Source organism: Scyliorhinus torazame, chromosome 2 (genome assembly GCF_047496885.1).
Source record: "Scyliorhinus torazame isolate Kashiwa2021f chromosome 2, sScyTor2.1, whole genome shotgun sequence".
NCBI lineage: Eukaryota > Metazoa > Chordata > Chondrichthyes > Carcharhiniformes > Scyliorhinidae > Scyliorhinus > Scyliorhinus torazame.
Genome location: NC_092708.1, coordinates 167,463,888 through 167,487,176, shown reverse-complemented (window position 1 = coordinate 167,487,176; position 23,289 = coordinate 167,463,888). Strand labels below are relative to the sequence as shown.

At 44.4% G+C, this 23,289-nt stretch overlaps 1 protein-coding gene across 4 annotated transcripts in view; it reads left to right on the top strand.

Annotated features, from left to right (window-relative positions):
• The window catches only part of lcmt2 (leucine carboxyl methyltransferase 2), a 56,462-nt gene that overhangs the window by 23,567 nt on the left and 9,606 nt on the right, over positions 1-23,289 (top strand). For all 4 annotated transcript variants that reach the window (XM_072479386.1, XM_072479418.1, XM_072479407.1 and 1 more), the window contains 5 exons: positions 2,989-3,096; positions 4,196-4,280; positions 9,758-10,018; positions 13,652-13,876; positions 14,512-14,609. In XM_072479386.1, the coding sequence (XP_072335487.1) occupies positions 2,989-3,096; positions 4,196-4,280; positions 9,758-10,018; positions 13,652-13,876; positions 14,512-14,609 (777 nt within the window). The remainder of the gene's footprint in view (positions 1-2,988; positions 3,097-4,195; positions 4,281-9,757; positions 10,019-13,651; positions 13,877-14,511; positions 14,610-23,289) is intronic.

Below are 23,289 nucleotides of genomic sequence, written 5' to 3'. Positions count from 1 at the left end.
TGTTAATGGCAGAACAAAGGTGAGCAGTGTCATCTCATTGCTTGCTCCAAAAGCCAATTCAAATTCAAATTGAAACCAATTTATGGTCTCCACAAGAGAGACATACAAGATCCAAGCTGACAAGAAAAGACATTGCACCTGATCTTGGATTTGATCAGATGCTTGATCATAGCCAAAAGGCCGAGAAGAGATAAGTGAAGGTAATTTAATGAATGCGTGCCATGTGTTTTCTAATTAGACATCGATACATTTTATGTCGGATATAGAATACATGGTCTCCGTTACCATTTACCCTTCCATTAAAGTCTAAAGTAAGTACCTTGGACTTGTTAAGCCTGTAAGAATCTTTATGTAATCTGTAAGGAGCTTATTTCAAGAGGATATAATTAACACTCCGTACTCATCAAAATGAAACATTTTAACACTGAGCGAGAAGCACCTCCCACCTTTGGTGTTTAGTGTCAGCGTCAGACAGTTTCTAGTCGGCTGTAGTACAATTGCAAAATGATATTGCAAGGCTGAAATATCAATGTTGCTTAGTTTCCATGTTAGTAGAGCAACCTACTTTATCTCTGAATTTTTACATTTCACATACCACCATACCTCTCACTGAGTTGGTGTTGAGTTTTTATCAATTTCTTTATTGTTTTAGATAGTTTTGTGGTGGGACCAATGTGCGCTAGGTTGAAGATAAAAACAAATTACTGCAGATCCTGGAATCTGAAGCAAAAACAGAAAATACTGGACAATCTCAAAGTCTTGACAGCATCTGTGTAGAGAGAAGCGAGTTTTTCCCTCATCATTGTTTCCCCCCACCCCACTCTGCTTGGGCCATCAGTTCCCTGCTCCAGGTTGTCCTTTGACACTGCTCACCTTTGTTCTGCCATTAACACACTGATCTCTTGATGTGGCACTATCAGTACCCCACTTGGTCATCTCCACCATTTACATTCCCTTTGTCTTTCTGTCCATGACATCTTTGTCAATTTTCACCTATTGCTAACCCTCTATCCAGCCCCATTGCTCCAGCAAACACACCACCCCTACTACAGTATAAATTTGACTCCATTTCCAGTTCTCTCCAGTTTTAACAAAGATTAATCCATACTCGAAACATTCGCTCCCTCTCTCCACAGATACAGTCAAATCGGCTGTGATTGTCCAGTACTTTCTGTTTTTGTTCCACTAGCATGAAAATTGATTGCCCAGGTCTATTTATACTAAGCCCCCTCATAGGCTATCTTCCAATCACTCCAGACTGGGTAAAAGCCAGGGTCCCGGAGTATCATAGAATTTACAGTGCAGAAGGAGGCCATTCGACCCACCGAGTCTGCACCGGTCCCCGGAAAGAGCACCCCACCCAAGTCCACACCTCCATCCCATCCCCGCAACCCCACCCAACCTTTTTTGGACACCAGGGGCAATTTAGTTTAGTTAATCCACCTAACCTGCACATCGTTGGACTGTGGGAGGAAACTGGAGAACCCGGAGGAAACTCCTCACAGACAGTGACCCAAGCCTGGAATCGAGCTTGGGACCCTGGAGCTGTGAAGTAACTGTGCTAACCACTGTGCTACCGTGCTGCCCTGGGTAAATTGATGCATGTTCATCTACTTTTAGTCTTTATCTTTTTAAGATATTTATTAAAAAGGACGATGACATGTTTGATAGTGCATAATGCAATGTAGTGTTGGGCTGTATCTATATCATTTTCCTGTGCACCAGATAATTTTTGATATTACTGCATTGATGTGGTCAATACTGACTCCACACATAAGCAGAAAGAAAATTTGAAAGTCATCTTGCACTCTTTCAAACAGCGAGCTCGGAATTACTGGATTCTTGGGAGTAAATCCTGCCTGCCTGCTTAATTGTAGCTGTATCTGGGCCAGGGATGAAAACTGAGGAGACTCTTTGCTTAATAGTGAAGGGTTTGACAGGGTAGGTGCCCAGAGACCATTTCCCCTAGTTATAGAGTCTTGAACTAGGGATTAGTCTCAGATTATGGCGTCGGACATTTTGGACTGAAATCAGGATAATTGCTTCACGCAAAGAGTGTCTTTGGAGTTCTCTATACCCAGAAGGCAGTGGCTGCTCAGTTCTGTGTCATGAAAATAAAAGATTTATTCGGCTATGCGGAAAGAGTAGGGGAGTGGGACTGATTGAATAGTTCAATCAAAGAGCCTGCAGAGGCACTGTTGAACAGATGACCTCCTCCTGTGCTGTATGATTCTATGATCCTAAAATTTACTTTGCTACTGTGATCTGGGATTACACCAAATGACTTTAACTCTTTGCTGTAATGCTTCACTAGGTCAGTCATGTGGTTTGCATTGAGAATTCCTGCATACCAAAGATAGCACCATACAACCAGCTGAGCATGGGAACCTGCATCACAGAATATCCCACACTTGAATATAAAGACAATCTGAAAGCTAACCTCAGAGCTTGCATACTGGATCTCAATACATGGGGAGAAAATATCTTGACAGTTCCAAAAGGAGAAGTCTCTGGCATCAAAGAATTTTGATCTTTGAGGAGAACAGAGTTGAGTGCTTTCCTGATGAGCAAAGCCACTGTCTCCATCCATCCCTCCAACACTGACTTCACATGCAGTATTTGCAATAGGTTTTGCAAATTGAGATTTGACTTTAACATCACAAACAAGAGGCCATCCACTTAGATTTTCAACCAGTCTTTTTTTCATCCATTGAAGCAACATGAGAATCCATCATAATGCTCTCCCAGTTGAACTATCCTGGTTTCTTTGGTGTATGGTATGTTAGATCCTCCCATGTGACAAGCTACAAATCACGGAAGGCTCCTCAAAAGGAGGCTGCAAAAGTGGGACGGAGAGATGTTTCAACAACTTTGTGCAAATCTTAATGTGCATAATACTTAATGTGCATAATACTAAGAACAGAATATATGAAGGAGCAAATTATTGTCTTTGTAACAATATTTATCTGTAATTGCTTACTCTTTTAGGGCTGGGAGGAATGTCATTGTATTGACATGAATGAGTTTTATGTTGGATTTATTCCAGAACAGGAGAAACAAAGGATTGAATTGTTGGAACCCTTTGATGAGTACGAGGTAAATGTAACTGTTTGAATAGTGGAACAGTCTTCAAGTTTTTAACATATATCAATTCTCATAGAATCACAGAATAATACAGCGCAGAAGAGGCCCTTCAGCCCATCGAGTCTGCACCGATGCATGAAAAACACCTGCCCTACCTACCTAATCCCATTTGCCACCACTTGGTCCATTGCCTTGAATGTTATGACATGCTAAGTGCTCGTCCAAGTACTTTTTAAAGGATGTGAGGCAACCCGCCTCTACCACCCTCCCATGCAGTGCATTCCAGACCATCACCACCCTCTGGGTTAAAAGGCTTTTCCTCAAATCCCCCGAAACTGTTCCATAATTTCTGGGAAAAATATTCCAAAATGAACATGAGAGATTTATAATGAATAACCCAATTTTGAAAGCAACGTTTCTTCCTGATTTCAAACAAGGAAGTACTTTTTCACCTATTAGGGGCAAAATAGGCAGGTGACAGTAAACCTACGCTATTGATCTGCCCTATCTTCAAACCAAATACAGGTACTTATCAATTAACACCTATAAGTAGATGGATTCGAGGGCGGCAAGGTGGTGCAGTAGTTAGCACTGCTCCAAGGACCCGGGTTCGATCCTGGGTCACTGTCTGTGTGGAGTTTGCACATTCTCCCTGTGTTTAGGTCTCGCCTTCACAACCCAAAAATGTGCAGGATAGATAGATGGCCACGCTAAATTGCCCCTTAATTGGAAACATTAAAAAATATATATTTAAAAATGTAGATGGATTTGTTACTAAGGGTTCAAATTCTCCAACTGAGTACGACTATTAATAATTAAGTAAGAAGTCTTACAACACCAGGTTAGAAGAAGCAGTGATCCGAAAGCTAGTGATTCGAAACAAATCTGTTGGACTTTAACCTGGTGTTGTAAGACGCCTTACTGTGCTCACCCCAGTCCAACGCCGGCATCTCCACATCATTAATAATTAAAGCAATGAAGCGAATATTTCTTAATGTTTTCTCATTTTGCAGTATCTCAATATTTCAAATACTTAAATTAATTTAAGAATTATTTCTTCTCTTCTTCTTCCCCCCCCCCCCCCCACCCAAATTATTCATTTATTATCAAGGAGTGGCATCTAAAGTGTTCTCACTATTTAATTCTGAGTGCGTCAAAAGGATTCCTGACGTGTCTGTTTCTCCATCCTCCCCCAGGTAAGGTCAGAAAATGTAAACTGAATTAGGTTACTAACTTTGATAACCTAATTATTTTTTTTAAGTATGTTGGTCATTTACTTTTAGATTCACCAGAGTTCTAAAAGCAGTGATCTACTGAAAGTTTGTCTGGACATTCCTAATTTATATTGGTCCAGAAGTCAAACCTTAAGCCAGTGGTTCGCAAACCTTTATGTACTGTTTAAATTTCCAACATTTTGCATATCTACAGGCAGTTTCTTTTTTTTTTAAATTTAGAGTACCCAATTATTTTTTTTTCCCCAATTAAGGGGCAATTTAGCGTGGCCAATCCACCTAACCTGCACATCTTTGGGTTGTGGGGGTGAAACCCATGCAGACATGGGGAGAATGTGCAAACTGCATACGGACAGTGCAAACTCCACACGGACAGTGACCCAGGACAAACCTGGGTCCTCAGCGCCGCAGTCCCAGTGCTAACTACTGTGCTACATGCCGCCCATGGGCAGTTTCTTTTTTAATTACTCAATGACCGCATGTTTTGTGAATCATTAAAGTTACACATTACAAATAAACGTGTCTATAATTTTTTTAAAGTTGTGATTGTGTTCCTGAGAATTGCGACTTTAAGTGAATCGTAGATTTGAAAGGAATCCATGTTAAGCCAGAGTTAGGTTCCTTTGGACATTTCTTGCCTGGATAACCACTGTACCATTTGAAATACGGTACGCATGTGCATCACTCTGCATTCCTTGCATGAATAACTTGCAAAATAAATTAAATTGCTGAATATGACCTAAATACTATATAAATTCAAATTAGATAACATTAACTCACCTAAGCAAGCCCTGAGCAGCACGACGTCTGTGTCTCAACCTCAACATTCCTCAAATTCAGCTCACACTTTGTGCTTGCTTTCCTTTCCCACTTTGTATCTCTCTCTCTCTCTCTCTCTCCTTTCCCACTGTATGCCACTCTCCTCTTTCTCGCTCTCCACTTTCCTCTCTTCCCCCTCCCCTTCTCCCCCTCCCCTTCTCCCCCTCCCCTTCTCCCCCTCCCCTTCTCCCCCTCCCCTTCTCCCCCTCCCCTTCTCCCCCTCCCCTTCTCCCCCTCCCCTTTTCCCCCTCCCCTTCTCCCCCTCCCCTTCTCCCCCTCCCCTTCTCCCCCTCCCCTTCTCCCCCTCCCCTTCTCCCCCTCCCCTTCTCCCCCTCCCCTTCTCCCCCTCCCCTTCTCCCCCTCCCCTTCTCCCCCTCCCCTTCTCCCCCTCCCCTTCTCCCCCTCCCCTTCTCCCCCTCCCCTTCTCCCCCTCCCCTTCTCCCCCTCCCCTTCTCCCCCTCCCCTTCTCCCCCTCCCCTTCTCCCCCTCCCCTTCTCCCCCTCCCCTTCTCCCCCTCCCCTTCTCCCCCTCCCCTTCTCCCCCTCCCCTTCTCCCCCTCCCCTTCTCCCCCTCCCCTTCTCCCCCTCCCCTTCTCCCCCTCCCCTTCTCCCCCTCCCCTTCTCCTTCTCCCCCTCCCCTTCTCCCCCTCCCCTTCTCCCCCTCCCCTTCTCCCCCTCCCCTTCTCCCCCTCCCCTTCTCCCCCTCCCCTTCTCCCCCTCCCCTTCTCCCCCTCCCCTTCTCCCCCTCCCCTTCTCCCCCTCCCCTTCTCCCCCTCCCCTTCTCCCCCTCCCCTTCTCCCCCTCCCCTTCTCCCCCTCCCCTTCTCCCCCTCCCCTTCTCCCCCTCCCCTTCTCCCCCTCCCCTTCTCCCCCTCCCCTTCTCCCCCTCCCCTTCTCCCCCTCCCCTTCTCCCTTCTCCCCTTCTCCCCCTCCCCTTCCCCCCTCCCCTTCTCCCCCTCCCCTTCTCCCCCTCCCCTTCTCCCCCTCCCCTTCTCCCCCTCCCCTTCTCCCCCTCCCCTTCTCCCCCTCCCCTTCTCCCCTCCCCTTCTCCCCCTCCCCTTCTCCCCCTCCCCTTCTCCCCCTCCCCTTCTCCCCCTCCCCTTCTCCCCCTCCCCTTCTCCCCCTCCCCTTCTCCCCCTCCCCTTCTCCCCCTCCCCCCTCTCCCCCTCCCCCCTCTCCCCCTTCCTCCCCTCCCCTTCCTTCCCTCCCCTCCATCCCCCCCCTCCCTCCCCTCCATCCCCCCCTCATACACCCCTCACGCTCCTGCTCCCTCCCTCCCCCACTCGCACTCCCTCCCCCTCCCTCGCTCCCCGTCTCGCTCTTGCTCCCTCCTCCTCGCGCTCTTGCAGCCTCCCTCTCCCACTCGCGCTCTCACTCCCTCCCTCCCCCTCTCGCTCCCTCTCTCCCCCTATTGCTTCCTCCCTCCCCCTCTCGCTCCCTCCCTCCCCCTCTCGCTCCCTCCCTCCCCCTCTCGCTCCCTCCCTCCCCCTCTCGCTCCCTCCCTCCCCCTCTCGCTCCCTCCCTCCCCCTCTCGCTCCCTCCCTCCCCCTCTCGCTCCCTCCCTCCCCCTCTCGCTCCCTCCCTCCCCCTCTCGCTCCCTCCCTCCCCCTCTCGCTCCCTCCCTCCCCCTCTCGCTCCCTCCCTCCCCCTCTTGCTCCCTCCCTCCCCCTCTTGCTCCCTCACTCCCCCCTCATGCTCTCGCTGCCTCCCTCCCCCCTCATGCTCTCGCCCCCTCCCTCCCGCTCTTTCCCCCCCTCCCGCTCTTGCCCCCCCCCCTCCCCCTTGCGCTCTCGCATCCCTCCCCGATGACTCCGATTTAAGAAAAGGTCCTAAAGAGCAATGATGTTAATGGGAAACAACTTTAAATTAAAATGAGGACTTACTGTATAACTGGCAAGTATTCATAAGCTGCCAAGTCATAAAGAGCAATCGGGGCATATATTTTGGCTGTGGATGTAAGTGATGCACCTCCTTCCTCAAAATAATAGAAACTTGTAATTAAGAGCATTTTCTCAGCAACATTTGCATCAAACATAATAAAGTCACTGACATTAAACTTGTTATTGTATGGCTTTTGCATTACTCTTTCTCCCTTGTTAGGTTTGATGGGATGCTTTATTATTCATAGATTCCAGTTCTTGTATGGCTCACTTGGTTGATTACCTGTCATTGTTTGTTCTGTTGTTTTGACTCTGGTTTATTCATTGCTTGGTTAACTCCAGTTTTTTTTCTAATCAGGCACTTGTGTTTCTCCACAATGATTCAGTTTTCAGTGTAGTCTCTGGTCCCTCCTAAATACTTTATCCATCTCTGATGTTACCCAATGTGATTAGACATAATAAGCCTTTCCCATTGACTGAATTCTGACAGCATATCTTGCTTTCAATTTGTGATGCCTTTTTGTACCTTTTATTATTGAACTGGACCTAAGTGGCTTTTCTGAAGTATAGCTAATAGCTCCATATTCGGAAATCAGCTTTCTGCAAGGAGGAGTATCTCTGTCTCTCTCTCTCTCTCTTTTTAATAAATTTGTGGCTTTAAACTTAATCTCTCGCAGCAACAACACCTAATCGATACCAGTGCCAGTAGGACCCAGTGCTCCAAGTTGCATGTCTGCCAAGATTGAAGGTAGCATCAAATTAATAGATCAGATGTTATTGCAAGAAATAAACACTATAGATGCTTATTTGCTCAAATGTCATGCCATCCTTAATCCCAAATTCTTCAGAGAAAAATCCACATTTATGGATAATGTATTTGTTTTCGAATATATGGTTATGTTTGATTTCAACAGCCTTAGTGGGGTGGTGGGCATGCATTGTCTTCTTTTCTGGTTTTCTTCAATCCTCATTCAGTCCATGTCTCAATATTATCTGCCCATCCACTTTTTCTTTCCCTTCTTACCCTCAATTGTTGCCAGGTCAGCGTAATCAGTTCTTCATTTCCAATGTCTGTACTTGGCTATCTTCCTATCTCTAACTGTACTTATCAACTCTAAGTACAAGCATAAGGGGCTAGTTTAGCACAGTGGGCTAAATAGCTGGCTTGTAATGCAGAACAAGGCAGCAGAACAAGGCAGCAGCACAGGTTCAATTCCCGTACCGGCCTCCCTGAACAGGTGCCGGAATGTGGCGACTAGGGGCTAGTAACTTCATTGAAGCCTACTTGTGATAATAATCGATTATTATTATTATTATGGTCAGCAAAATAATTTTTCCTTGTGTTCACATTAGGTCAAGATATTTGGTTTACAATGTGCATTTTAAAAAGTGTCATTATGTCCAATTTTACACACGGCCAGGAATAAATCAATTTCAAATTGCTAAAAGAAAAATTTGAATTCATGAGCAGCAGTGTAGCTTGGAGAAGTGTCTATTCTAGATCAGTACGTGCAGTAGAAATGATATATTTTGTGAACACTGGTAAAACTCTTTTTTTACAAATCTGAGACATGCTACTGAAACTGTACTAAATTTACTCATCTGGAAGAAATTGCAAGAATACCAAATCTCAAAGGCAACAATAATTTATCAAGAGAGGGTGCCGATTAGTTGACAAGTGGGGTCTGATTAGTAGAGATATTCCCATGGAGAATACAACAGGTAACGGTTAACTAAGCTTTTGTTTAAATTCAAATCAGTCGTCACCTCTGATTGGTCAAGGCATTACCAAAGGGAATGAACAAGGAATGTACCTGTCTTTCAAACCTTTGTTTAGTTGAAAAAAGGTGCAATGCGTGGATGTGTTTTTCTGTTTGAAAAGGACAGGGATCTGTGTGTAAATATATGTAGCTGCTCGGACATGAAAATGAACTACGATGCTCCAGGCCATGCGGTAGACTGCATGTACAATGACTGGTGGCTTGTGCCTTCAGCTGTCCACAACAGGTTAAATACTGACCAGCCTGTACTTGCAAGACTCAACCTAGTGTCCAACATTAAATGTAATTCTGCAATTGGACATTTACTTAATCTTTTTTTAATATAAATTTAGAGTACACAATTTTTTTCCCCCCCCTAGTAAGGGGCAATTTAGCATGGCCAATCCACCTACCCTGCATATCTTTGGATTGTGGGGGTGAGACCCACGTAGCATGGGGAGAATGTGCAAACCCCACACGGACAGTGACCCAGGGCCAGGATCTACCCGGGTCCTCAGCGCCGTGAGGCAGCAGTGCTAACCACTGAGCCACCGTGCCGCCCACTACTAAACAATCATGATTGTGCTAAGTATTACACTAAGAGCCAGTTTAAGATTATCAATCAGGTTTGCAGTGTGTCTCACGTAGCTGTGGTAGAAGCTACACTTATTAATTCGCAGGGTCCTGTCCTTTGCAAATAGAAAGAATATATATCCACACATTGCGCCTTTTTCAACTAAACAAAAGCTTGGGTGACAGCCATTCCCTGGTTCATTCCTGACAAATCAGTCTACTTGTCAACCAATCAGCACCCTCTTCATGCAGTATAAATTGTTGTTCCCTTTGAGATTTCGTATTCTTTCAATTCTGACTTCACAAGTGTAAGACGAAAAGTTTTGACAACATGTTTCTTTTTTCAGCAATTCTCAGGTTCTGTACTACCAAGCGACAATTTAAATTGGAATATATATTTTCTCTCAACAGATTTCCATTTTAAAAAAATAGACACTCTTAATCCATTACGGATCACTGTATCTCTGTGTGAGACAGAAACAGAGAATCCGCTTCTGAGGAGGTTTGCCCATTGTTCTTCACATATTGCCCCGAATATAATTCTTATCAGTGGAGGATTTGGTAGCAGAGATGGCCAGCATGGACGCCTCAAGGATGTATCACTGATGTTTAAAAATGGACCAGTTTGGAAATGTAGCTCTTTTGGAGATCAGGGATCAATCCATTTATTGAGTAAGTTTAGAAATAGTGGTGGTAATTGAATATTGACTAAAATGTAGCTAACTTTTGAATTTCTGCTGTCTTGCATAATGTGGCACACTGTATATTGCCACACTGAAAGCTTCCTCCTTCCACCCTCCCGCACTCTGCTAAATATTAACGGTTGGTTGGTATCTTAGTGAAGAAGTAAGAAGCATTGCCAATCTATATTTTGCCCATTTGTTTCAATTTTCTTCTGAAAGTGGTAATTAATGTTGGGGTACAGCGGTGCTTCCTTCACCATGACCATCTTTGTAGTATAATTTACCGTGCTGCTCTAATGTGAGATTAAAGGGGTTTGATGAGGTATGTGTATTTGTCATGCAGAATTTCAGCCACTACATTTCCCTTCTTGGCTTTCAGTTGGTTTCTTTCCAAATCCGATTCAGGCTTGCTTTAAATCCGATTTGGTTTGTCTCTAACATTGGACTATGGTCAAATTCAAATTGGATTAATCCCCGACGATCCCCCAGTTTCTTCTACAGACAGGAGGGATTAATTTTTTTATTTTAGAAATTTGGAGTACCCAATTCATTTTTTTTCCAATTAAGGGGCAATTTAGCGTGGTTAATCCACCTACACTGCATATCTTTGGGTTGAGGGGGTGAAACCCACGCAAACACGGGGAGAATGTGCAAACTCCACACGGACAGTGACCCAGAGCCGGATTCGAACCTGAGACCTCGGCGCCGTGAGGCAGCAGTGCCACCGTGCTGCCTGGAGGAGAATAATTTCAACAGTTTAGATTTCTCCGCTCACAACTCTCAAACCCGTCCGTAAACGGAAAGATATTTTTGATTTCCCCCTTTATAAGTGATGGCGTATTTTCCCCAAACCTTCAGTTTTGGAATGATCCAATCCTTGAATAATAAACGCACAGCAAACCGTGAGGTAAGATAAAATAAAAGGGTTGGTTTATTTTGCGCACACACAAAATGCAGAAGAGGTTTGGCAAAAACCACCCTTTTTGCCTTCATACAATAAAAGAAGGAAACAGGAAAGAAAGGGATTCAGGCAGAGACCCATGATAAAAATAAGAATGAAGATGCCAAGTGAGTCCAAACCCTAAAAATCAGTGTCCAATTAAGGTTCTTACGGGTGGCTTTGTTTGGCAGAATTCCTTATCCTTGGTTCAAAGAACTCAGTTGCAGATTGTGCCTGTTGAGGTGCAGCAAAGTGTTCTTGTATCCTGGAAATTAATTCACTCTGCAGGAAAAATGCAGGATTCTTTCTGGAGTGGGCAGCAGGGTAGCATAATGGTTAGCACAATTGCTTCACAGCTCCAGGGTCCCAGGTTCAATTCCCGGCTTGGGTCACTGTCTGTGCGGAGTCTGCACGTTCTCCCCGTGTGTGCGTGGGTTTCCTCCGGGTGCTCCGGTTTCCTCCCACAGTCCAAAGATGTGCAGGTTAGGTGGATTGGCCATGCTAAATTGCCTTTAGTGTCCAAAATTGCCCTTGGTGTCAGGTGGGGTTACTGGGTTATGGGGATAGGGTGGAGGTGTGGGCTTGGGTAGGGTGCTCTTTCCAAAGAGCCGGTGCAGACTCGATGGGCCTGTAAATTCTATGATACAGACTTGGAGAAAGATGGAGGTCATAGAATCATAGAATTTATAGTGCAGAAGGCCAAAGGCAGGCTGCTCGCCTGGTGTCAGGTCTCACTTCAGAGATTCAAACAGCTCCAGTCCCGGTCATGTTACATGGTGGTTTTGGGTCGAGTAGTCAGCTGGTGAGGCTCCTTGTTGAAACCCATTGTGTTTTGAGCAAATAACTGAAGAACCATTATCGCAACGATGGAAATCAGGGGTCACTTTTAGCTTTACCTTTGTCCATAGCTGGCTGGTGCATATGTCTCGTCTGCCAATCCATTGTGTTGGCTTGGCTGGAGTGTTTATAAAATGCGACGAATGTTACATTCCACGGATTTGATTAATTATCCTTTATCCGTGTTTAAACTGCTCCGAAACCTACAGAGGTGAGAGTGACTGTCCTTGACATCAAGGCAGCATTTGACCGAGTATGGCATCAAGGCGCCCGAGCTAAACTGGAGTCAATGGGAATGGGGGGGGCGGGGGGGGGGGGGGGGGACTCTTCACTGGTTGGAGTTGTACCTAGCACAAAGGAAGATGGTTGTGATTGGAGATCAATCATCTCAGCTCCAGGTCATCACCTCAGGAGTTCCTCAGGGTAGTGTCCTAGACCCAACGATCTTCAGCCGCTTCATCAATGACCTTCCATCATAAGGGCAGAAGTGGGGATGTTTGCGGAAGACTTGACAATGTTCAGCACCATTTGCAACTTCTCAGTCAATGAAGCAGTCCATGTCCAAATGCTGGAAGACCTGGACAATATCCTGGCTCAGGCTGACAGGTTGGAAGTTACATTCATGCCACACAAGTGCCAGGCAATGACCATCTCCTACAAGAGAGTATCTAACCACCGCCCCTTGACATTCAGTGGCATTACCATCGCTGAATCCTCCACTATCAACATCATAGTTTGATCAGAAACTGAACTGGACTAGCTATATTAATACTATGGCTACCAGGGCAGGTCAAAGACTAGGAATCCTACGACGAGTAACTCACTTCCTAACCCTGCAAATCATGTCCACCATCTCCAAGGCACAAGTCAGGCGTGTAATGGAACACTCTCCACTTGCCTGGGTGAGTGTGCAGCTCCAACACTCAAGAAGCTTGACACCATCCAGGACAATGCAACCCGCTCGATTGCTCCCCCTTCCACAAACTTTCAAATGCTCCACCACCGAACAGTGACAGCCTTGTGTACCATCTACAAGACACACTGCAGTAACTCACCAAGGTTCCTTAGACAGCACCTTCCAAACCCAGGGCAGCTACCATCTAGATGGACAAGAGCAGTAGGGACCTGGGAATCCCACCACCTGGAGTTTCTCTCCAAGTCACTCACCACCCTGACTTGGAAATATATCGCTGCTCCTCCACTGTCACTGGGGCAACATCCTGGAACTCCCTTCCTAATATCACAGTAGGTGTACCTACACCTCAAGGACTGTGGCAATTCAAGAAGGCAACTAACCATCACATTCTGATGGGCAACTATAGATGGGCAGTTAATGCTGGCCTAACCAACGACACCCACATCCTGGAAATGAATGGAACAAAACTACCATTATGTAGTCAGCAGCAGCCATTTTATCAGTCCAGCCATTTGTCCATTTTTTAAAAACAATTATCGTGTGAAGTAACCAGTCTGATGTTAAATGCATATATTTTCTTTCCCGTCTCCTGGATGTGGGACACAATTAAAAAAATTAGGACAGCACCAGTTTCTCAAAGCCTTTAACACAAGGCAAGGAGTGGTAGCAGGCTCCTATGCCATCCTTTCAGTCATAGATATGTCATGACAGGCCATGAGATGATGAGGATGGGAAAGTGTGTCTGTCTGTGTTGAACCCGGGTGGGCTTAGTGGTGCTGCTCCCCACCTCATGAACCATCCTGATCATGCTAAGACTTTATGGTGCATGTATAGAGTCTGCTTTGAAAAGGTTTACTGAATATTCATGGAATCTGTCATCTATTCTACTTGGTGTATGTATATCAAGCTTGTATTTTTAAATTTTTTAGCTGAACGAATGTTTCACAGCATGACTGCACTTTGTGACAAACGTTGTATAATCTTTGGTGGCCGCACATCTCCACTAAAGCCGGTCACAAGTCTTCTTTGTTTGAACTGTGACATGAGTGATGGTGCCATCTCCAGCATTGGCTTGTCGGTAAAGGAGATAGAATGCAGTGGCGATGTGCCATTACCGCGCTGGCGACACTCAGCAACAGAAGTGATTTACAAAGGTAAAAATAATAGATCAGAAAAACATTATACTATATAAAAGTTTCCATTAAGACAATATTGTAATAAAGGATTTAATGTAATTTCTGACTTATTTCCAATTTCTAGCATCATAAATGCCAATAAAATGGAGAACAAAATGGAAATAAATTGCTGGCTTTGACTATGAAAATTTAATTGCAACATCATATTTGGTCATTTGGCATCTTTCTGCATTGGGCATAATCTTGAGGTTGAAACTTATCCTGATTCTGTGGTGGAGCTGCAAGTTTAATGGGAGTTACAGAGCGACAAAAGTAAAGTCTCAGAGATACTACACCAAAAAAATCAGATTTTAATTTTCTCAGTAAATGCTATGAACTGATGTCAATATTTGTATTTCATTTCCATTTTGTTCTCTAATTGAAAAAAAGTTCAGTCAAGTGATAGTTTAGTTTCAGTGTCAATTGGAGTTGAGATTCAATCTGCTGAGGATTCATTAGTTCACTACTGGTGTTACAGATGGCCCCTAGATTTTGCACTTAACCTTAATTTTTGATAGCATTTTGGAAAGAATGAAACCGAAGCCAGATACAACTATTGTTTAGAACTGCCGTGTTTTATGACTAATTGGAGATCATTACTTTTTCTCAAAAAGGTCTGAAGTATCTGTTTATTTATGGTGGTCGAAGTCCCAGAGAATTGGTACTAAATGATTGGCATTTCCTCAACCTGGAAGACTACAGCTGGGCAGATGTAAGTGATTATTGTTTAAAACATACTTAACATATTGTACCTACCTGGGTGTTTCATTATTCCCTATTTTTCCAGCTATTTCAAATATCATTCCAGTGTCCTCTTAAATAATGGTGGTTTGTGCAACGACTACTCCCTCTAGCCCTTTGTGTAATCACATTTTTCCTGACATGTCATTCTAATGTTGATCATTTTTAAATGGATGACAGTCATCACTGAGTCCTCAATCAGGTGAAGTTTTTTCTCTATTCAATCAAAGCTCTCTGTAATTTAAAAAACCTTTATTCAGGCTCCTCTTCACCTTCTATACTCCAATAGAAATAACCCCAGCATCTCCACATATGAATTAGGCCTCTCGGCCCTTCGAACCTGCTCTGCTGTTTGATAAGATCATGGCTGATCTGATTGTGAGTTCAACTGCATGTTACCACCTACCCCCAATAAGCTTTCATCCCCTTGCATATCAAGAATCTCTACCTCTGCCTTAAAAAATATTCAAAAACTATTTTCGCTGTCTTTGAAAAAAGACTTTGAACTCTCTGAGATAAATAATTTCCCCTCTTAATCAGAAGGTTCAGAAGGGAGGTGAAAAAGCACATTAGAGAAGCAAAGCGGGATTATGAGAAAAGACTGGCAGCCAACATAAAGGGGAATTCCAAAGTCTTCATAGGCATAAAAATAATAAAGGGGTGATAAAAGGAGGATTAAAGCTGATTAGGGACCTAAAACAACATTTTGCATGGAGGATGGGGTAATGACTTGGGTATTAAATGAATACTTTGCATCTGTCTTTACCAAGGAGGAAAATGCTACTGAGGACTTAGTGAGACAAGAAAACTCTGTCCCCAGAATGGTTTAAAATTGATGAGTTAAAAAATTTGTTGGTACCTAAGTTGACAAGGCACCAGGACCGGATGAGATGCTTCCAAGGATATTGAAGGAAGCGAGAATGGAAATTGCAGGAGCGTTCGCCATAATCTTTCGGTCTTCTCTAGAGTCAAGGAATATGCCAGAGGACTGGAGAATTGCAAGTTACACCCTTGTTCAGAAAAGATGAGAAGGAAAGTCCTAGTAATTACAGATCAGTCATTTTAACATCGGTGGTTCGCAAGCTTCAAGAAATTTTTCAGGATAGAATTAGCAGTCGGAAAGATGTAGGGTTGATTAGGAAAAGCCGGCATGGATTTCTAAAGGGGAAATCGTGTTTAACTAACTTGTTGGAGTTTTTTGAGGAGGTGATGGAAAGAGTCAATGAGGGTAATGCTGTTGATGTGGTGCACGTGGACTTTCAGAAGGCATTTGATACAGTGCCACAAAATAGACTTGCAACCCTTGCTTTTCCTGATAATATATTAATGATCTATTCTAGACCTTGGTGTGCAGGGATAATTTGTTTGCGGATGACAAGCAAATTGGAAGTATTAGAAACTATGAAGAGAAGAATGTAGAACTTCAAAAGGACATAGACAAGGTGGTGGAGTGGGCAGACAGGTGACAGATGAAGTTCAATGCGGAGAAGTGTGAGATGATGCATTTTGGTATGAAGAATATGGAGAGACAATATAAAATAAGGGGTAAAATTCTGAGTACAGTAGCAGAGGCACCTAGGGCGACACAGCAGCACATGGTTAGCACTGCTGCCTCATAGTACTAGGGATCAGGGTTCGATTCCAACCTTGGGTGACTTTGTGGAGTTTGCGGGTCATCTCCATATCTGCATGGATTTCCTCCGGGTGCTCCGGTTTCCTCCCACAGTCCAAAAGATGTGCAGGTTATGTGGATTGGCCATGCTAAATTTCCCCTTAGTGATGATCGATGCACAGGACTATGGGATAGGGGGGAGTGGACCTAGGCAGAGTGCTCTTTCGGAGGGTTGGTGCAGACTTGATGGGCCAATTGGCTCCTGCACTCGGGATTCTATATGTGCATAGATCACTGAAGGTGGCAGGACAGTTAATGAAGCATATAGTATTCTGGGCTTTATTAATAGGGACATAGAGTACAAGAGCAAGGAGATTATGCTGAGTTTATACGAGACACCAGTTCGACCTCAGCGGTAATATTGTGTACAGTTCTTGATGCCACACTATAGGAAAGATGTGAATGCATTGGAGAGAGTGCAGAAGAGGTTTACAAGAATGATTCCATGGATGAGATCTTCAGTTATGAGGATAGATTGGAGAGGTTGGGAATGTTCTCCTTGGAGAGAGGAGATTTGATAGAGATGTTCAAAATTCTGAGAGGTCTGGACAGAGTAGATGGGGAGAAATTGTTCCCACTCATAAAAGGATCGAGAATGAGAGGGCACAGATTTAAAGACATTTTCAAAAAAAGCAAATGACAAAAGAAGTAAGGAAAAGATTATTTCACACAGTGTGGTTCAGGTCTGGAATGCGCTGCCTGGAATTGTAGTGGAGGCAGTTCAATCGAGCTTTCAAGAGGGTATTATCATTTGAATAGAAACACTCGTGCAGGGATATGAGGAAAATATAGGGGAATGGCACTCAGTCATGATGCTCGTTTGGAGAGCTGGTGCAGACACAATGGGCGAAATGGCCTCCGTCTGTGCCATTAGAATTCCGTGATTAAGTGGGCAACCCATTATGTTTAAACAATGCCCTCCTGGTTCTAGAGTCTCCCATAAGAGGCCACATCCTTTCCACATCCACCCTGGAATGACTCCTCAGGATCTTATGTTTCAATAAAGTCACTTCTTACTATTTTAAACTCCAGTAGATACAAGCCTAGTCTGTTCAGCCTTTCCTCATAAGGCCACCTGCCCATTCCAGGTATTAGTCTGGTAAACCTTCAAACTGCTTCCAATGCATTTACATCCTTCCTTAAATAAGGAGACCAATACTGTTCACCAGTGTTTTTCAAACGTTTTTTCCGGGGATCCATTTTTACCAACCAGGCAACATTGGCAACCTGCGCCGGCCGACCTACGCGGCCCGTGCCAGCCGACCTACGCGGCCCGTGCCGGCCGACCTACGCGGCCCACCATTTTGTCTTTTAATGTGAGAGGTAAGCCTGCTTGGTCCTCATGATCGCACTCCAATCAGGTTCACAGGAGAAAAGGGCTATGCACATATCGGGTGCAGGATTCAGCTGGTTCCTTTGTGCCGCCTTCAACTTTGTGAGGACGGAAAATGTACATGTATATCGTTGTGAAGGACAAAAGCAACAAAATGCTTGTTTTACTCAGCTCCAGATATTCCTCGGAGACGCTACTCCAGAATGCTGACAGTTTCATTGACGAGTACCATGTTTTTAATGGGCTATCAAAGCTGAAGCGCAGAAGTTCGGTCAACTTCATTTGGAGTCAGGCTTGCCAATCCATTAACTGTTTCCTTACTAATGCTGTTTTCTTCAATGTGTCGTAGCAGTGTGGGGAACATGTAGCAATTTTGGATTTGCATTTGCCAAACTTTCAATGAGTTTTGGAAAGCTGCAATTTCTTCACACTGCCGAAAGCAATCATCATCATTCCCTTGCAATTTGAGGTTCAGTTCTTTCAGAATTGGAAAGATGTCTGCAAGGTAAGACATAGTTGACATCCAAGTTTCATCAGGAAACGAATCAACCAGAGAGGACAATTTCTCGAGGAAGAAAACGTGAATTTCGTACCCCAGTTCGTAAACTCTGACTAGCCCCCCTGTTCACTGATTATTACACTAACTCTTCAAGCGGATGAAGTCCACCGTCATCATAGATTATCATAGAATTTACAGTGCAGAAGGAGGCCATTCGGCCCATCGAGTCTGCACCAGCTCTTGGAAAGAGCACCCTACCCAAGGTCAACATCTCCACCCTATCCCCATAACCCAGTAACCCCACCCAACACTAAGGGCAATTTTGGACACTAAGGGCAATTTATCATGGCCAATCCACCTAACCTGCACATCTTTGGACTGTGGGAGGAGGAAACCGGAGCACCCGGAGGAAACCCACGCACACACGGGGAGGATGTGCAGACTCCGCACAGACAGTGACCCAAGCTGGAATCGAACCTGGGATCCTGGCGCTGTGATGCAATTGTGCTATCCACAAAGTCATAGGGATTAACTGGTCACTGTTTCGATTCAATGCTTTAATGTAGTCTAAAAGGTCAGTAAAAACATAAAAGCCACCCTTCAGTTCACAGAGGGCGACGATGTATAATAATAATCTTTATTGTCACAAGTAGGCTTACATTAAGTTACTGATGTGATGATTTCCCATGTGTTTCATTATATCCCTTGCCAAATGTTCAGTTTTGTCCATGATTAAACCATGAGGAATATATACTCTCTCCAGATCATTTGAGTAATGTTTAGGGATGCAAAACAGATCGAGGTCATAGCCTTGTTCATCATCGGTGATCACCACGCAATAAGCCACCGGCATGCCGCGATCGCACTTTGACCCCGGGTTCAGGTCCCAACACTCCCAGGCTACATGTGCACAGTGCGCCTGCAATTTTTTTAGCTGGTCGCAGCCGCTATTTGTAAAGCCTCTCGCAGCTGGCCTTGTTAAAGGCCGGCTGCTGCGGCTGTTGTGTGTGAATTCCCGCGATCAGGAACGCCACGATGAACGGCTCCGCGACCCCCACTTTGAAAATGCCTGCTGTACACAGTACTCCAGATGTGGTCTCTCTAGTGCTCTGTATCTACTTTTGTATTCAATTTATTTTGCAATAAACAACAATATTCTATTTTTCCTAATTACGCCTGTACCCGCATATTAAACCTTTGTGATTCACGCACTAGGACACCCAAATCCCTCTGCATCTCCGAGCTCCAATCACCATTTAGATCATTTACTTTTTTATTCTTCCTGCCAAAATGGACAATTTCATATTTTTCCACATTATACTCTATTTGCTAGATCTTTGCATACCCACTTAACCTATCTATGTCCCCTTGTAGCCTCCTTATGCCCTCTTCACAACTTAATTTCCTACCTATCTTTGTATCATCAACAAATTTAGTAATCATACTTTTGGTTCCTATTGTAAAATGTTAAAGCCCCAACACTGATTCTTGTGGTACACCACTCGTTACATTTTGACAACCATAGGAATCCACTCCATTACTATTTTATGCCAGTTTTGAATTGAAGTATACTTGTCACTGATTCAGGAACAGAGATTTTTTCCAAGCTTGATAAGTTAGGATATTATCCAACCTTTTTTCATTAAAGTCAATACTTCTCCTATCTGGAAGACCCAGAATTAGAGACAAAGGATTAAATTCTAAGGCCCTGCCAAATATACTCTCAAGCTCCTTAACCACGCCAGACCGATTGGATTGAATCGTGACACAGATCCATATGCAATGTATATAATCACCATCGACTACCAAGGACTTAGGCATATCAGGGATGTAGCAGGATCAAACATGTGACTCAAATTCGGTATGCTGTGCAAAGGCCGCAGTATCTTGAACCAAGTCTTCTTCATTCTATGGCAAGCCGGAACTTTATTGGCATAATTCCATATACTACCCCATGTCTCCTCATCAATATTAGTTGCCAAGTATCTTTTCCTAGACTGCAAGGTACCCAATGTACTAGCACAGGATCTAGAACACTAGGTACCATAAAACTTACTAATTAACTGTTTAGGCTCCGCAGAAATCAGGATTTTATTCCACCGGGGAAGTAGAGTCAAGATGCAAAGTGTCTTCCTAAGGATAAAGTCCTTTTAAGTTGCAAATACTTTAAAAAGGAGTGTCTTGGAAGGTCAAATTGTTGTCATAGCTGCTTAAAGGATTACAAGGAGGCACGACTGAACATATCTCCCAGGAGACTCAATGAGGATTCCAACTCCTCCCACCTTTCCCACTCCAGTGGGAAAGGCAACCCATTTAAAAACTTTGCCTCTGGGGGCACCAATTGAAAAAGTTGCCTATAGTATGCCTGATACCAGAACTCCAGGAGAATCAGGGGGCAGAGGTGAATGTAGTGGCCATCAGTAAGGAGAATGTTCTGGGGAAACTGAAAGGTCTGAAGGTGGATAAATCACCTGGACCAGATGGCTTGCACCCCAGGGTTCTAAAGGAGATAGCTGAGGAGATTGTGGAGGCATTGGTGGTGATCTTTCAGGAATCACTGGAGGCAGGGAGGGTCCTAGAGGACTGGAAATGGCTAATGTGATATCTCTGCTTAAGAAGGGAGGGAGGCAGAAGATGGGAAATTATAGGCCGGTTAGCCTGACTTCGGTCATTGGTAAGATTTTAGAGTCCAGTATTAAAGATGAGATTGTGGAGTACTTGGAAGTGCATGATAAAATAGGACTGAGTCACCACGGCTTCTTCAAGTGAGACAAATCTGTTAGAATTCTTTGAGGAAGTAACAAGGAAGTTAGACAAAGGGGAACCTGTGGACGTGATTTATTTAGATTTCCAGAAAGCCTTTGACAAGATGCTGCATAGGAGACTGTTAAATAAGTTAAGAGCCCATGGTGTTAAGGGTAAGATCTTGACAGGAATAGAGGATTGGCTGACTGGCAGAAGGCTGGGAGTGGGGATAAAGGGGTCTTTTTCAGGATGGCAGCCGGTGAATAGTGGTGTACCTCAGGGGTCTGTGCTGGGACCACACCTTTTCACAATATACATTAACGATCTGGAAGAAGGAACTCAAGGCACTGTTGCTAGGTTTGCAGATGATACAAAGATCTGTAGAGGGACAGGTAGTATTGAAGAAGCAGGCGGGCTGCAGAAGAACTTGGGACAGGCTAGGAGAATGGGCAAAGAAGTGGCAGATGGGATACAGTGTGGAAAAGTGAGAGGTTATGCACTTTGGAAGGAAGAATGGAGGCATAGACTATTTTCTAAATGGGGAGATGCTTAGGAAATCAGGGACTTGGGAGTCCTAGTTCAAGATTCTCTTCAGGTTAATGTGCAGGTTCAGTCGGCAGTTAGGAAGGCAAATGTAACGTGAGCATTCATGTTGAGAGGGCTAGAGTACAAGAGCAGGGATGTGCTTCTGAGGCTGTATAAGGCTCTGGTCAGATTGTATTTTGGAGTGTTGTAAGCAGTTTTGGGTCTCGTATCTAAGGAATGATGTGCTGGCCTTGGAGATGGCCTGGAGAAGAATGATCCCTGGAATGAAGAGCTTGTCATAATGAGGAGCAGTTGAGGACTCTGGGTCTGTACTTGGAGTTTAGAAGGATGAGGGGGGATTTTATTGAAACAGGATACTGCGAGGCCTGGATAGAGTGGACTTGGAGAGGATGTTTCCACTCGTTGGAAAAACTAGAACCTGAGGGCATAGTCTCAGACTAAAGGGATGATCCTTTAAAACCGAGATGGGGAGGAATTTGACAAAGCTTTGACAAAGAATCATCGGACTCGAAACGTTAGCTCGTTTCTCTCCCTACATATGCTGCCAGACCTGCTGAGATTTTCCAGCATTTTCTCTTTCGTTTCAGATTCCAGCATCTGCAGTAATTTGTAAGGATGCTTTTTATAAGGATGAGGGAAAGTAGATGCTTTTACAGTTCTAGATGTAAATGCTGGAAGTCTTGTGAATAAGTTGGGAAACCTTTGAGACCTTTGCTGGAGAGGGAGACTGAATTATGAGCATCACAGGACCTGGTTCAACAGTGGGTTGGGTATATGTATGTGGATACACATTATTTTGCAGTGATAGGAAAAAGCAGTGGGATGTGCAGCCTTTTATGTGAAGCACAATTTGATTATAGCAGTGATAGGTTTATCTATTCTGAGGACAGAAAAGATGGAAACCCCATCGATATGGATGAGTTGCATGAGTGCAAGAAATTTGCCATGATACAAGACACAATGAATTTTTATGTGGAACCTACATGACCAAAGGGGCTGTTGGAACTGTGGAGGTAGTAGAGCAGGTCATAGTCTGAGAACACCTTGTCAGGGACAACAGGTAGCACAGTGGGTAGCACTGTTGCTTCACAGCTCCAGGGTCCCAGGTTCGATTCCCGGCTTGGGTCACTGTGCGGAGTCTGCACGTTCTCCCCGTGTCTGCGTGGGTTTCCTCCCACAGTCCAAAGATATGCAATTTAGGTGAATTGGCCATGGGTAAATTGCCCTTAGTGTCCAAAACAAAAAAGTTAAATGGGGTTATGGGGATAGGGTGGATGCGTGAGCTGAAGTGTAGGGTGCTCTTTCCAAGATCCGGTGCAGACTTGATTGGCCGAATGGCCTCCTGGACTGTAAATTCTATGATCATGATAAGGTAGAGTACAAGCTTATAATGGTATATTGAGAGTAAACTAAGAAAATGCAATTTTAGAAAGGTAGATTTTAAGTTACTGAGGGATGAGCTAAAGTAACTGGATTGGAGAGCACTATTAGAGAGATAGGTGTTCAAGAAAAATAGACGAGGGGCTAGATTCCCCAGTCCCCCGGCCACGTGTTTCTCAGCCGTAAACTATTCGCTGGCAACGAGATTCTCTGTTCCTGCCGCTTGTCAATGGGATTTCTCATTAAATCTGCCCCACGTCACCGGGAAACCCGCAGGCAGATGTGTGCTGTGAGCGGGAACAGAGAATCCCAAAGGCCAGAGAATTCCGGCACAGGTTTAAAATTCAAAATGTAAAAAGTCCTACATTCAACATGACAGTGCGCTTCTTTGGAGAAAATGGACTACTCACTTTTGCAGGACTGAACCTTTCACCAGGAAAAAATGGTACGAACAGCATTTAAGAAAAAGCAGAATC